At 39.5% G+C, this 14,352-nt stretch overlaps 1 protein-coding gene across 6 annotated transcripts in view; it reads left to right on the forward strand.

Annotated features, from left to right (window-relative positions):
• LOC106886591 (chromosome unknown open reading frame, human C8orf34) overlaps positions 1–14,352 on the forward strand; it is a 231,210-nt gene that overhangs the window by 65,762 nt on the left and 151,096 nt on the right. For all 6 annotated transcript variants that reach the window (XR_001411693.1, XM_014939663.1, XM_014939659.1 and 3 more), the window contains 2 exons: positions 4,423–4,592; positions 10,710–10,876. Coding sequence is in view for 5 of the 6 variants with exons in the window: in XM_014939663.1 (XP_014795149.1) it covers positions 4,423–4,592; positions 10,710–10,876 (337 nt within the window). In the remaining variant the exon portion in view is untranslated. The remainder of the gene's footprint in view (positions 1–4,422; positions 4,593–10,709; positions 10,877–14,352) is intronic.

Consider the following 14,352-nt stretch of genomic DNA (forward strand, 5'->3'; position numbering starts at 1 on the left):
TGTATGTTTCTTTATTTTTGTTTCTCATTATCTAAGTATTATTTTTAAAAAACTATTTCTTTCTGGCTGCAGTAACCTCTGGCTGCCTTTGTCAGGGAGTACTTGGTTAGTATTGTTGGTTGATGCAACTCCTTCTCCAAGTAATCCAGTTAATTAGTTAGTTGCTTAGTTACTTGAGCATTTGGATTTGGAAAACTGGTTTGCTCTGAATTACAATCACTTTTGTGGAAGAGTGTTTCATTTAAATGGATTCTTGTCAAATATCTGCTATTATTAGCTTTGTGCCAGTATTTAGGGCTTCAGTCCAAGACAGAGGTAGAGAAAATACAGGCAAACAAGGTCAGTCAAAATGGAAGCTTTTGGTTTGACAGTCTAATAAAATTTCAGAGTTCACTGATATAATTGCAAAAAAAAATTCCTAAAACTACTGCAATTAAAACAGATTTACGGTATAGATTCCCTCCTTTCTCATCTCATTTATTTCAGACTTGCAGAGTTTGGTGTTCGGTCTCGCTTGATGATTCAGACCGTGTCTCTAGGACATGGAAGCTGTGTAAAATCAGCAAGTGGCACCGCTTGTGTAAGGAAAGAAAATGAGAAGAGATGCCTCGTGACTCACAGATTTTAAAGCTGAAGTGCGGAGTTAATATAATGCAAATTTCTGAATTGACTCACTGCACAGAAACTATGCGTGAAAGCGTGTGGTTTTTAGAGCTGCTCAATAATGTGAAGAATTTTATGTTCACAGACAGAGAAATTGAGGTAGGATATTAGTATTTCAGATGAAATTCACAGCATTCTACTTTGATTAAAAAAATTATAGAGGAAGAAACCACTGAATTTCCTGTGAGTTTCAGGTCCTGTCTGTTAGGACACTTTCCTGGGAGATGGAAGTTCAGATTCCCACAGAATTATAGACCAGCCGTGCTACCAGAGCTTTGACCATGTGTATCTTTTCTAAAATTTGCTACTGCTGGGAAGACCCTCCTTGAGTTCATGTCATGAAATAAACTGTAATATACATTGCATTGTAGCATGTCTGCGTTGGAAGATACATTGAGGCAGAACGTAGCCAGGATGCTGTAATGCAGAAATATGTTTAAAATGGGTTGATATGATTGTACCCATTTCGGCAATATTTCTGAACCAGACCATGCGAAATAAGGAGTTACACCCTTTACCTCTTGCCAGAGTTGAAGACTGACTTAAAAAAGTGTGGTTCTAAAGCAGTGTGAAAAGCAGAGGAAGGTTATTCATCTGCCAACTTTTGATTCCCTAAAGAATACTTAATGAATGTTTTCCAAGCTGCTTTTATTATTTAATTTTTTTTGCTTTCCTGCAAATCCTAAGACTACAAATATTTTCTTTTTAAATAGATGAGATTTTCACACAATCCCAACACTCCATGGGTTGGTGCTTTACTTTGTGTAGTGGAGCTCTCACAAAAGTCTCTCATGAAGACTTGTCATAACATTGTGAAATTAGTCCGAAATTACCAGCAATAGCTTTCAGTCACTTTAAACATTAACAATGGGAGACAGATAAGTATTAGAGATCCAGAATCAGACTCAAGTGAAGATGATGGTGTAGGGGAGGACTTTGTAGAGTAGGGTAGATGGTTGGACTCGATGATCCCAAGGGTCTCTTCCAACCTAGATGATTCTATGATTCTATGATCTGATAATTCAATTGAGATTTTGACCAAGGTTAGTATTAAAACATTTTTTTCTATGCTGTTCTTACATGTAGTATTACTACAATGAACACAGGTTATAATTAATAAAATAGAGGAAACAACTATTCTAAGTCATAAAAACAAACACATTTCTCCTCACCCAAAAGTATGTCTCACTGTGGAGGTTCCCTCAAAATCCATATCAGAAATTAGAAATATTGAGCTTTTAAAACTATGCTTAAATCAATGGATACAAAGATGGTGTGGTTGCAGCATCTAAGCCCTTCCAGGGAGCACAACATCTCCACCCAACGTGAAGATGAGATTCAGGTGTCCTTCAGTCTTTCACTTCTTCTCCTGGCCTCCACATAAAGGAAGCTTAAGTGTGTCAAGGTGGTAGCCAATGATATGCATAAAAAGATGACACCTGGACTACAGCATAAAATAATCCTCCTAGGTTCATCTAGTGCAGATTTCAACACCTGCCTCTCCTGAAAATATTTCTGTGTGCACTAATGTCACTGTCAGTCTCTTCTCTTATTTATGAGAGAGTATAAATTGGGGATCCCTCAAGATTCTAAGGTCTTTATATATATAAAGAACCAAACCTATAAAAACTTTTTTAAGAACAGAATACTTCATCTGAGTTTATTGAAGCTTTTGAAATGAGGTGCCAAATAAACATCCCAGTGCTCTCAGTAGGGCTGTCTCCAATTCTCCATGTACTGTTTTCACTGCAGCTACTTATGTAGTTGAAAGGAGGAAAATAAATTAGGTCACTGAAACTGTGGTGTACGAGTCTAACAAGACTCGAAACAGAAAGCCAGGTGATCAACTGAGGCAAAGCATGACTATGTAATGTAAATTACATTTCTATTAAGTAGAATATGAAAGTGATACTTTGTCCCTAAAATGTCTAGAAGAGAAATCAGCGTAACAAGGATAGACACGGCGTTCACAGTTTCCTTATTCGTATGCTGATGGTGCAGCCTCAGGAAAAACGTGGTACTGAAAAAAGGGCAAATTTTTAGGTGCTTTTCATTTTCACTTAAAGGACCGAAAGCTTTTAGCAAAGATTGACACTGCAAGTCGTTGCAAGTTTAACTAGCTCCAGCAACCTTTTTTTATTAATTATTAGACATCATTCTAGGGAGAAAAAGAAGGGAGAAGATGGCTTACAGTAGCAGGAATAAACCTTAGAATGGGCCAAGTGGTCCTTACACTAACTACTGTAGGCACCTTGTGTGATGGAGGCATTGTGGGCAGTGGAATAAGCATTTTTCCTGGGTATAGGCATACGATGGCAGTTGATGGGGAGCTCTAGGGAGATGTCTGGAGGGTGGAGTGTGGTAACAGGCACATTGCAGAAAGCAGAATAGAAGAACAAGGGGGAATGAGTCTAATCCAGGGCCTGGGTCACATTTGGCTCTATCAAAATGGAAGCTCTTGGAATTCTGCTGAGCAAAATTATAGCTTGTGGCTGGAGCAGGGTGAATAGATTCATATGAAAGCAGTTTGCAGGCTTTTTTTGTTTGTTTGTTTCATTTCAGTAGAGGCTTCTACTTCGAACTGTGCTTTTACCATATCTGTGTCAATTAAGAAGAGGCTTTAAAAATGGCTTGTTTTTAGGAAGATGAGACAATATGGTTGCTAGGCTAAGTAATCACTGTGCTGTCCTTCTTCCACATGCTTTTTGTTTGGAAAGCATTGTTTTATGGCAGGGATATTTATTGAGACACTGAGCTAGGTAACAGCCGAGCCTCCTTTCCCTAAAATTTTCTCTCATTAAAGGATAGGAATAGAATATTTCTCTCCTAATTAGGAACACTGTGTTTGAAATGTCTTTGCTAGCCTAGAAAAGAGTTTAATTTAAGCAAAATTATTATTTCTATCCTATCAGTTTATGTCTATTTTTTTGGATACGTGATTGTTTTTCAGTTTGACTATACTGTTGTACGTGATTCTTTATCTACAACCCTTCTGGTAACATTGAGAACAGAGATACTCACCACATCAGAGCAGCCTTTTCATACAATTTTTAAGGACAATTTGTTTCCTTAATCTAAATTCCTAACATAATGATGCAAATCTTCACTATTGTTTTGAATACTTTAGTTGGATTTTGCTTGCTTCTTGCAATCCTCTCCAGTTACCTTCTTCCCATAAATGGTTAAAAATATGACTGCTAGTTTCAGAAATGCATTTTATTAAAATGTTAATACCATTTTCAGAATTGAAAGATACATTATGTAAATCCCAGCAGGGTTATTTTTAAAATGCCGAATGCAGATGTATTTATTAGTTTTGCATTAATTCATAATGCAAATAAGAGTGCTGCTACTAATCTATAACATTCTTTTGGTTGGGGTGTTCATTATACAAGTGACCTCATCTGTTGCTTAGCAGAACTGACACAGTGCTGCTTTTAAGAATTGTGTGTTTGTTAAAACAAAATATAATTTTTCAAGATGATACCCCAGATTTCTGCAGTTGCTATTGAAAAGTAAGAAATAGAAGAGATTTGAGGCATCGGGGTGGGCAAATCTCTCTTGGAATTTTGTTAATGGGATTCTTTTCATTAATCCACAATTTGTTCTGGGTATTCTGTACCCTTTTGAAATTAGAATGTACTGGTTTTGTACTTTCTGAATGAATAGTTTTATTTTCTATTTCTTCTTTTCTTTTCCCATTTACATGTGTGGTTGAGAACAAACAGTACAGTGTTTCTTTTTTTAATTTCTCTTCAGGAAACAACAGGTTTTAACACCCCCCTTCTCAGACCTCGGGTGATTGGAGAATGGATCGGTCGTGAAGAGAATGATGCTGACCCACTGGCTGCTGAGATGCTGCAGCCACCAATACCAAGAAATAAAAACGAGCAGTGGGACAGCGAGGATAGCAGCAGTCCCGGAGGAAGGTGGGATTTGTTTTTCTGCCTAGAAATTTTATGATTTGTGAAGCGGATCTGTCTCTGTAACGCCCCATTTCTGAGAGCAGAATGCAGGGCTTTGTAATTCCCACACCACAGTTTGGCGGCATGCAGAATAAATGGGAGATATTAATATGTGACTGGTTTCTTCTCATGCTTTTATATATGAATAACTTTATATTTGTTTGCAATCCCATGGTTTTATTCCCATGTATAAAGCTAAGTGTATGTTGACAAGATTGGGACTCATTGTGCAATAATTTTGTGATGTGTAGCTTCATTCAGACACTTCATACCCTTCTGTCTTTCAGCAGTTTGTAGTAGCTCTTTGTTAATCTTCTTGACACTTCAGAGATAAATCTGATTTTCTTATTTAAAAGGAAGATAGACAAGGGAAACAGTATCTGTGTTAATTTTAACAGGACTTTCTAAACTAATCCTCAGTTATTATACTTAGCAACTTGGTGTTAATAGCAATTCTTTCTCAAACAGAAAATTGTATTCTCTGTAGTAAATAACTTCTGACAATTTATTGTGTTTGACTGAGGGTGGGGGAGTATGTTTGTTTGTTAATGTGCTTCAGCTACATGGAAGAGATTATAATTTTTCCAAGGAGTCCATTTTCCATGGTTTAAAGATACCTGTTTATCACATAAAGTGAAATATGCACAGCCTTTCTTTAGAAGGCATTCATGCTGTTGTTTTTTTTTAATGTAGAGTTTGTGCACTGCCTCTGGTAATTGCCTTAAACATTTGTGGTTCTCCCTCAGCCCCACAGCCTTTCTCCTTGGTTATAACTAGGACTCTGACTGCAGCAGACGTCTTTTTCTTCCCCTTTTAAGAAGGTAGAAACTCTCTGCTTTCCCTTTGTAAAGGTCTAAGGTATTATGGCAGAATCATAGAGTATCTCAAGTTGGAAGGGACCTATGAGGATCGTCGGTCATCTCCCTGCATCTTGCAGGACTACCTAAAACTAAACCGTGTGACTAAGAGAACTCCTTGAACTCTGATAGTCTTGGTGCCGTGATTTGGGGAGCCTGTTCCAGTGAGAATGACCACCCTCTCACTGAAGAAAGTTTTCCTAATGTCCAATCTGATCTTCCTGTGATGCAGCTTCATCCCATTTTCTCATGTCATCCCGTTTTCTCATCCCTTTCTCTCATCATTTTCTCTCATCCTGTCCAGAGAAAGGACATCAGCACCTACTGCTCCACTGCCTCCCTTGAAGAAGTTGTAGACTGGGCTACAACTTGAAGAAGTTGTAGACTGGCATGAGGTCATGTCTCAGCCTTCTCTTCAAGCTGAACAAGCCAGGTGACCTCAGCCACTCCTCCTAAGTCTTGCCCTCAAGGTCTTTCACCATCTTGGTTGTCCTCCTCTGGACACCCTCTAATAGTTTGATGTTCTTCTTCTATTGAGGTGCCCAAAGTACTGCACACAGTACTTGGGGTGGGGCTGCACCAGTGTGGTGTAGAGTGGGACAGTCACCTCCCTCAACCAGCTAGCGATGCTGTGCTTGATGCACCCCAGGACATGGTTAGCCATTTGGGATGCCAGGGCACACTGTTAACTCATATTCAACCTGCCATCAGTCCATACCCCCAGATCCCTTTCCACAAGACTGCTCTCCAGCCTCTTGTCCCCCCCAGTTTGCATTGTGAATGTTCCTTCACCATGTCCTCCATATGCCTTCTACGCTGGAATTCACCTCCCTGTCACTGGGAAACTAGTCTGTCACTTGCTGTACTCTCACAGGCTGTATTCATTAACTTTCCTCACATGTTGGGAATGTTTGCTATCCACGAGTACTTCTTTCTTCTTTTAATTAGATTATTGTGGGGGTAGCTGCAAGTACTACTATTTCAAAGCAGCAGCAGCGTGTACTAATGTAGCCAGACATTGGACTGGAACCAGCAGGACTCAGACACTGGGTGTCTCCAGTGCAGTTCCTGGGAAAATAACAGAATCAGCAACTGGCACTGGAGCTTCACTGTGAGGGCCTGGGCTTCTTTTCACTTACTCAGCAGCCCCGTAAAGACACTGAACAAAGATCTGTTCCCCATTTCAGAGCAAACTGAGAATATCGTGTCCCTTCCCTCACTGGGAAGGAGCAGAAATAAGCAGCTCTGATCTCTAGGTGGGAGCAAAGAGGTTTAGTTCTGAGTAACAAAGATGATTCAAAGCAGCATATTTTTCTCTTTGTAGAGGGTGGTGCAAGCTGTGAGAGACCTCACAGCTAAGGCTGTAATTAAAAAATGTGATTAATGGCTTTGAGAACAGTATTTGAGAAGTCTTGTTGAGTATCATGACAAAATCACATTGCTTGATGTAAGAAATAAGGAGACTATGGGGTACTTGGTGCCAGGAAAGACTCATAGGACACTGATATCTGTAGTTTTAAGGGTCAGTAAGCAATGAAGACCTGTTGAAAAAAATGTATCGATAAATGGGAATACTGATTTTCAGTGGAAATTAATAAGTAGTAAATTACATGCAGCATATGGATTTACATTTGGATGACTGATTTTATGTCTGGGATAATTCTTTGCTTCATTAGCATTTCATCAGCTTTTGTAAGGCATGTATAAAAAGCATATTTTCAGTCTTGCAAAATAATCATAAAATTGCAGAACTTCAAGATAGAGGTGACACTAAAAATGGTGCCACCTATAAATGGAAGTTTAAAAGACCTGTATTGATCAAGGTTAATCTGAATGTTTAATAATAATTAACTAATACAGGCAGTTTCTTCAAGGTCTGATTCAGTGTTACTGGGAATTAAAATACTGTTAGCAGAATTTGGAACTGACTATACATCAAATGCATGAGACAAGTAATAGGTCATAATAATTTAATTTTAATGTAGCATATACCTAGTACATCCATAATTAGTCGGACTAGTATGGATTTTATGAGATTAAATGAAACTCTCGAAAGAGTGAATTTGCTATCAGTTGTAAAGAATTTTTGGCTACCTCATCTGTATTTCATTCATCTACTTTGTAGTTAATGTAGCCTGAAATAATTCAGTTACGTTTTTACCTGGTAACTAAAAGAGGGAGCAATTTGAAATTCATATTAAATGTTGCCAATTATATCTTGTTAAATTTGATTTAGCAACACTTTTAATAAAAAGTGATAGTTTATTGATCACTAATTATCAGGATTTATGTGATAAGCCTGCAAAGTCTCAAAACTAACCCTAATCATCAGTTACAGCATAAGAACAGGAAAGTGAAAACTGTAATCGTCCCATTGTTTCCAGGTAATGTTTTCTGTTACTTGTCACTAAAAGTAAGGAAATGCTAACAAAATGAAATAAATAAGCATCCAGAGGGATTTGGTATTGACAGATCACTGGTAATTGCCATAACGGTCATGCAACTCCCACTTTCTGTGTTGTTCTCACAGACCATAGTGTAGACCATAGACTTTTTCTGTTTGGTGTCAGGGGAAGCCATGGGTGCTTATACATCCATAGCATTCTATAGGGGACTGAATAGGCTGCAGAGAACAGCATATTCCAATGGACTGCTGGTCTGCTGATAACATGCCTGTTTTCAATATTGGTCTTTCCAGTATAAAGCAGATACATACACAGTATGTATACTGTGAGTATACACAGTACACAGTATTTGGGAATCTGAGTTTTCTGCTTTTTCTGGGCTGCACAGGGAAGAGTGTGGCCAGCAGGTCAAGGGAAGTCATTCTCCCCCTCTACTCTGCACTGGTGAGGCCACAACTGGAATCCTGCGTCCAGTTCTGGGCTCCCCAGTTCAAGAGGGACAGGGAACTACTGGAGAGAGTCCAGCGAAGGGCTACAAAGATGATTCAAGGATTGGAGCATCTCCCTTATGAGGAAAGACTGAGAGAGCTGGGACTCTTTAGCCTGGAGAAGAGAAGGCTGAGGGGAGACCTTATCAACGCCTACAAGTATCTCAAGGGAGGGTTGAAGGAGGAGGGAGCCAGACTCTTTTCAGTGGTTCCCAGTGAGAGGACGAGGGGCAACGGGCACAAGTTGGAACATAAGAGGTTCCACTCAAATATGAGGAGAAACTTCTTCACGGTGAGGGTGACAGAGCCCTGGAACAGGCTGCCCAGGGAGGGTGTGGGGTCCCCTTCTTTGGAGATTTTCAAGACCCGCCTGGATGCTCCTGAGTAACATGCTCTGACAAGCTCTAGGCAATCCTGCTTCAGCAGTTGGACTAGATGATCTCTATGGTCCCTTCCAACTCTAAAAATTCAGTGAAATTCAGTGAAAATTCTGTCTTTGCAACCACAAAACTCACTTTCTGCTGCGTTCAGTAGTGGACAGTGGGAAAGAACCACTGTTTCCTCCTTAAAAACATACATTCCTGTGATGATGAGCAATGACAGAACATGTGTTGTATATCTGAAAGCCAGGCCCAGTTACTTAAAAAAAGAAGGGCAATTAATTTTGAGCAACTGAAAGGACAGGTTTCACTTCAGCGTTGGCTGGGAAAGGTAGTGTAGGCAGTCTGAGGTAGCTGTGTCTTGTCAAACTGATGAAGGGTCACCTTCTTGCCATTAATGTTCTGGCTTGTTATAGAGGAAAGACTCTATTTGTCACTGGTTTTGTGCTGCTATGTGTTGATGGTGTAAGGGTGCAAGATAAAGTATTAGGATGTGATAAGTGACCATATAAGAGTGCTGATGGCAATACTGCTGGTACCGAGCTCATCTTTCAGAAATTTGAACACTGTGAAAATAGGATTAAACTCATTTCCAAGTCATTGTTAGTAGTTTTCTACATGATAAATTTCCTGGAGAAATTTTGAGAAGTAAGGCTCTTGGTAACTTCCCCAAGGGATAATGTGTGTACAGAGTGGGGGATTTGGGTGATTTTTAATGTTTCTTAGAGCCTGAAATGAACCAGAGCTTGCAGAAGCTCCATCCGTAACCTGATGTCCTGAACTCAAAGCCCATTCTTCATCTCCAAGGTCCACTTTGTCTTATTGGTGTTCACCTTTGCAGTGGGAAATGGACTATCATTAATTATACTAAGTTTCATACATTTGCAACAGATTTGCTTTCCTGCAACAGGATGTAGGAGTCTGAGGTGTTGTCAATACCCTCATGCGGGGCACAAAACTTCTATCCTGTTGTCTTTATCCTGATATTGTAAGGAATCAGAAATTGCTAGCTCTCCTACCTTAGACCCTTCTGCTAACTTCCGTGCAGTTCCAATTGTCCGTTATTTACGTTAGGGACAGAAGTCAACCCATGAAAATTGTTATAATTATATAGTCCTCAATATAAGTCCTATAGTCCTTAGAGCCACGAAGATGATGAGAGGGCTGGAGCACCTCTGCTATAAGTACAGGCTGAGAGAGTTGGGGTTGTTCAGCCAGGAGGGAAGAAGGCTCTGGGGAGACCTTAGAGCCCCTTCTAGTCCCTAAAGGGACTCCAGGAGAGATGGGGAGGGACTCTTGATCAGGGAGGGGAGCAACAGACGAGTGGGAGCAGTTTTAAACTAAAAGAGGGGAGATTTAGATGAGATCTCAGGAAGAAATTCTTTGCTGTGAGGGTGGTGAGACACTGGAAGAGGTTGCCCAGAGAAGCTGTGGCTGCCCCATCCCTGGAGGGGTTCAAGGCCAGGCTGGATGGGGCTTGGAGCAACCTGGTCTGGTGGGAGGTGTCCCCGCCCAGGGCAGGGGGTTGGAACTGGATGATCTTTAAGGTTCATTCCAACCCGAACCATGATTCTATGGTTAATCCTGTGGGGTGGTGGTAACATAATCACTCAAGGGAGCAGTTCTTTGTTCTCAACTTTGTTGCTGTGCTATCAATACCTTAACAATAATGATTAGTAATTGACATCCTGTTGTTCTTTATATGTTGCTTATTTAGACTCGATTGATGCCCATAAAGTCAATGGGAAATTTCACCTGATCATTTGATCAAAACTTTAGATAGGAACTGAAGACACAAATTGACTTACCGCATTCAATGATCAGCGGAATGAGTGACAACCAGTTGGTTTATGTGTCATCTGGTGGCATTAACGTTGAGATCTGGAGGACATCATGGACTACAGTAATTTGACAAATGTTTGACATAAAGTTGTGCTTTCCTCCCTCACAGCTTAAAAATGGAGCCCAAGACCAAAGGACTAAAACAACAACAGCAGCAACATAAGAAACTGCTGGCTGCCATGCTTTCTCAGGACTCATTTGATTCTGCTCAAAGCACAGCTCCATCTGTAACCGAAGAAGATATTGACAATGAAGATGATGCAATGGAACTGCTGGGTAACTGCAAAAAATTATGTGCATTTTCTGATTTTTTATTATAGATTAATCTAATGAGTGTAATATCTGATCAAACATAATTAGTTTGAATCTGCTCCCTATGTTTGAAGCTAAAGTGTCCAGCAGCTGTGTGAGGGTTCATAGGGTTTAACTTGCAGTTTTCAGGAGTGAATGTAACAAAGACTGTATATGTGTGTGAATAAACTGCTAGCTGCTTCAAAATCCTCTGAGATACCAAACATTTCAGGTGCTTAAAGTAATCCATTTGGTTTCCTACCTAAATCACTTACAGGTTCTACTTGGAGAATGTATTTATGTAGAAGGAGCAGAATCAGCTTCACTGGCTTTCATCTAGTTCTTTTTGTTAGCTTTATCACAGCTCTAACTTCAGCGGGTTTTATTTGAGATTTACTAGCTACAAATATCTTATGCAATGTGAATTTGTAACCTCTGCAGAGGATTTGATTGTAATTTTCCAGTAGACTGTATTGCATGTTAAATTGCACTCTGGAAGGCTCTGTGCTCACTGCTTTCTCCCTTTCCTAGAATTACTAGTTCTGACAGGAGAGAACTCGTTGAAGAAAGTTAATCAGTAATCTCTTTTCTGCGATTTTTAAAGGGTCAATCTAAGATGGTTAAGAGGTAGTCATGTATTTAATTTTTTTTTTTCCCCAGCTTTTGCTATATAGAACTTTATGTGGGATCCAAGCAGAGGAAATACAGAATCTCAGGATAACTCACCATTCTTACATTTATGAATGCTATCACAAATTATTTACTTCTGGTTGGACCTTAGTCTAAAAATCAGAAAAAAACATGGTACTCTGTTTCTGTTATATTTTTGTTGTTTTCTTACTGCAGTCTTTATAGGATCACAGAGTAGTTGAGTTTGAAGGGGGCTGCTGGAGACGTTCAGTCCAACCCCTTGCTCGAAACAATCAGGTAGAGCAGGTTGGTCTGAACATTGTTTAGTTGGGTTTTTGACTCTGTCCAATAATGGAGACTCTACGACATCTCTGGGCAACCTATTCCAGTGCTTGACCATGCTCGTGGTAAAATAAGCTTTTTGTTATGCTTAAATAATTGTGAATTAACATATATTTTATTTTTTTCAGTAGTTTTTTAAGTTCGATGCATGAATTGTTTTTACAGAAAAGAAGAGGTAATGGGTTGGCTCACTCAAGGGTCACAGTGGGTCAGTTAGTTCTTTGTGTTTGAAGGAAGTCACACTGTTTGTGACTGTGGGCTGGCACTCTTCATGGAATCAGTTAGTATTTCCAGAACTAATCCGTGGATTACAGGGAAGGCCATAAGTAGTCCGAAGCTGCATTATCTCCTTAGTTGCTCCTGCAATTTACAGATCTTTCCAGTTTTTTGGTGTGACATAAAAAGCAAGCTGAATGGGTGTCTTGTACTGACATAAACCACGGGACTCCTAAAGCAGTATTGGGTGGCATCTGGAAAGTACAGTGTGTCTGTGTGTGTGATGTTGTTGGCCTTGTTATGTATCACATACAGATTAACATCCTTATGTTGAAGAAAAGTTATCAAATAGATGTGTAGGTCTTTCCTTCTAGACATTTGAGTCCCTCAAGGTATCCAGAAGCAGAAAGGCAGGATAAAGGAAATTTTATTTTCTAGTATTTTGATGTTTGGGCGGAATATCATAGAATCATAGAATCATTGAGGTTGGAAGAGTCCCTTGGGATCATCGAGTCCAACCATCTCCCCTACTCTACAAAGTCCTCCCCTACACCATATCCCTCAGTACCCCATCTAAACGTCCCTTAAACACATCCAGGGATGGTGACTCAACCACCTCCCTGGGCAGCCTGTTCCAATGCCCGACCACTCTCTCTGTGAAGAATTCCTTCCTAATGTTCAGTCTAAACCTACCCTGTTGGAGCTTGAAGCCATTCCCTCTCGTTCTATTGTTAATTACCTGTGAGAAGAGACCAGCCCCAACCTCTCTACAGTGTCCTTTCAAGTAGTTGTAGAGAGTGATGAGGTCTCTCCTCAGCCTCCTCTTCCTCATACTAAACAGTCCCAGCTCCTTCAGCCACTCTTCGTATGATTTGTCTTCTAGGCCCCTCACCAGTTTCGTTGCCCTCCTCTGCACTCGCTCCAGCACCTCGATATCTCTCTTGTATTGAGGTGCCCAAAACTGGACACAGTTTTGTGTACAAACAAATCTGTGTACAAACAAGTGTTTTGTTGTGTTTGGTTTTTTTTTAAGAAGGACTCAATTATAAGATTCCATTCTGGTTTTTTGTGCCATGCAAAGCCTGGAACATTTGCCATTCATGCTTTTCATTGAAAATGGCAAAGTTTGTACAAAATCAATTTAAGACTAGGAAAGTTCCTAAACAGCACCTCTGGTTTGGGTAGAGTATCATACCTGAGATTGTGATTCTGAGTTTCTGAAGCAAAATCATGGCATATTTGATGAATAGCCATGATTATAGTGATTATAATATCGCCATGATATTGTAACTACCACTGATAGAAAGTTCAACGTGCACATCTTGGTGTTGAAAGTGCTGTGCTTTTGAAAGAGTGGCTTTTATTTTAATTTTCATTTTGCAATTTGCTGACAGTGTATGGTTTATAGTTGAAATAACAGTTAGGTCGCATCCTGCAGAACTGCTCCAAACTTGAGGATATGACAAAGCGTTACACAGGAAGGGTGTTTTATTTTCTTTTGAAAGTAATATAAAGAACTTAAGTTTTTATCAGCAAACACAGGTGTTTTTCATTGCTGTATTTTCCAGATCGGTAACTATATGATACTGGGATTGATTTTTATTTTTTTTTTTAATTATGTACTGCATTAATCCATTAACTGCTTTGATGCCTTTTACATTGCTTATATGCAACATAACTAATTTCAGATCATGGCTTTCTGCCATCACTGACTTGCAGGGCATTGTTGCATACAGCTACTTTTGTTCCCTTTAGAGTTCAGTATTCATTGCTTATTCTTAAAAAATTACAAAACCTCACAGTTCTAAGTCTGGATTCTAGAAAAAAAAATCTGCTATTTATAGTGGATGATTTTACTGCATACCCTACTTATAATGCAGGTTTTTGCAGAACACAAACTTCCATCTTTATGTGTGTTCACGAGAACCTTTTTCAGAGTTTGGTTGGTTTATTTAGGTATTAAAAAGCATGAAACTGACTGTTGGTGTATTTTCTTTTAAAAAAACCCTTCCTAGTGCTCACATCAGAATTTGCAATGAAGGTTTAGCTAGAATGTAACACTCCAAATAGAGGAAACAATGTTCTGCTTCTGAAGAATCCATTTCAAAAGAAACACGTGCAAAAATGAAAAAGAATATTATGGGGTTACATTCTGATTTCAGTTATCACTCTTTATGTATAACATAAGATGCATAGGAGGGCTGTGAACGCACTGGTGACTTTCTAAGTGTGTTCAGTTATGCAGGTGGCTGGAATAGATTACTGGCAGAGAA

Source organism: Calidris pugnax, unplaced genomic scaffold (genome assembly GCF_001431845.1).
Source record: "Calidris pugnax isolate Ruff unplaced genomic scaffold, ASM143184v1 scaffold5, whole genome shotgun sequence".
In the NCBI taxonomy this organism is placed as follows: domain Eukaryota; kingdom Metazoa; phylum Chordata; class Aves; order Charadriiformes; family Scolopacidae; genus Calidris; species Calidris pugnax.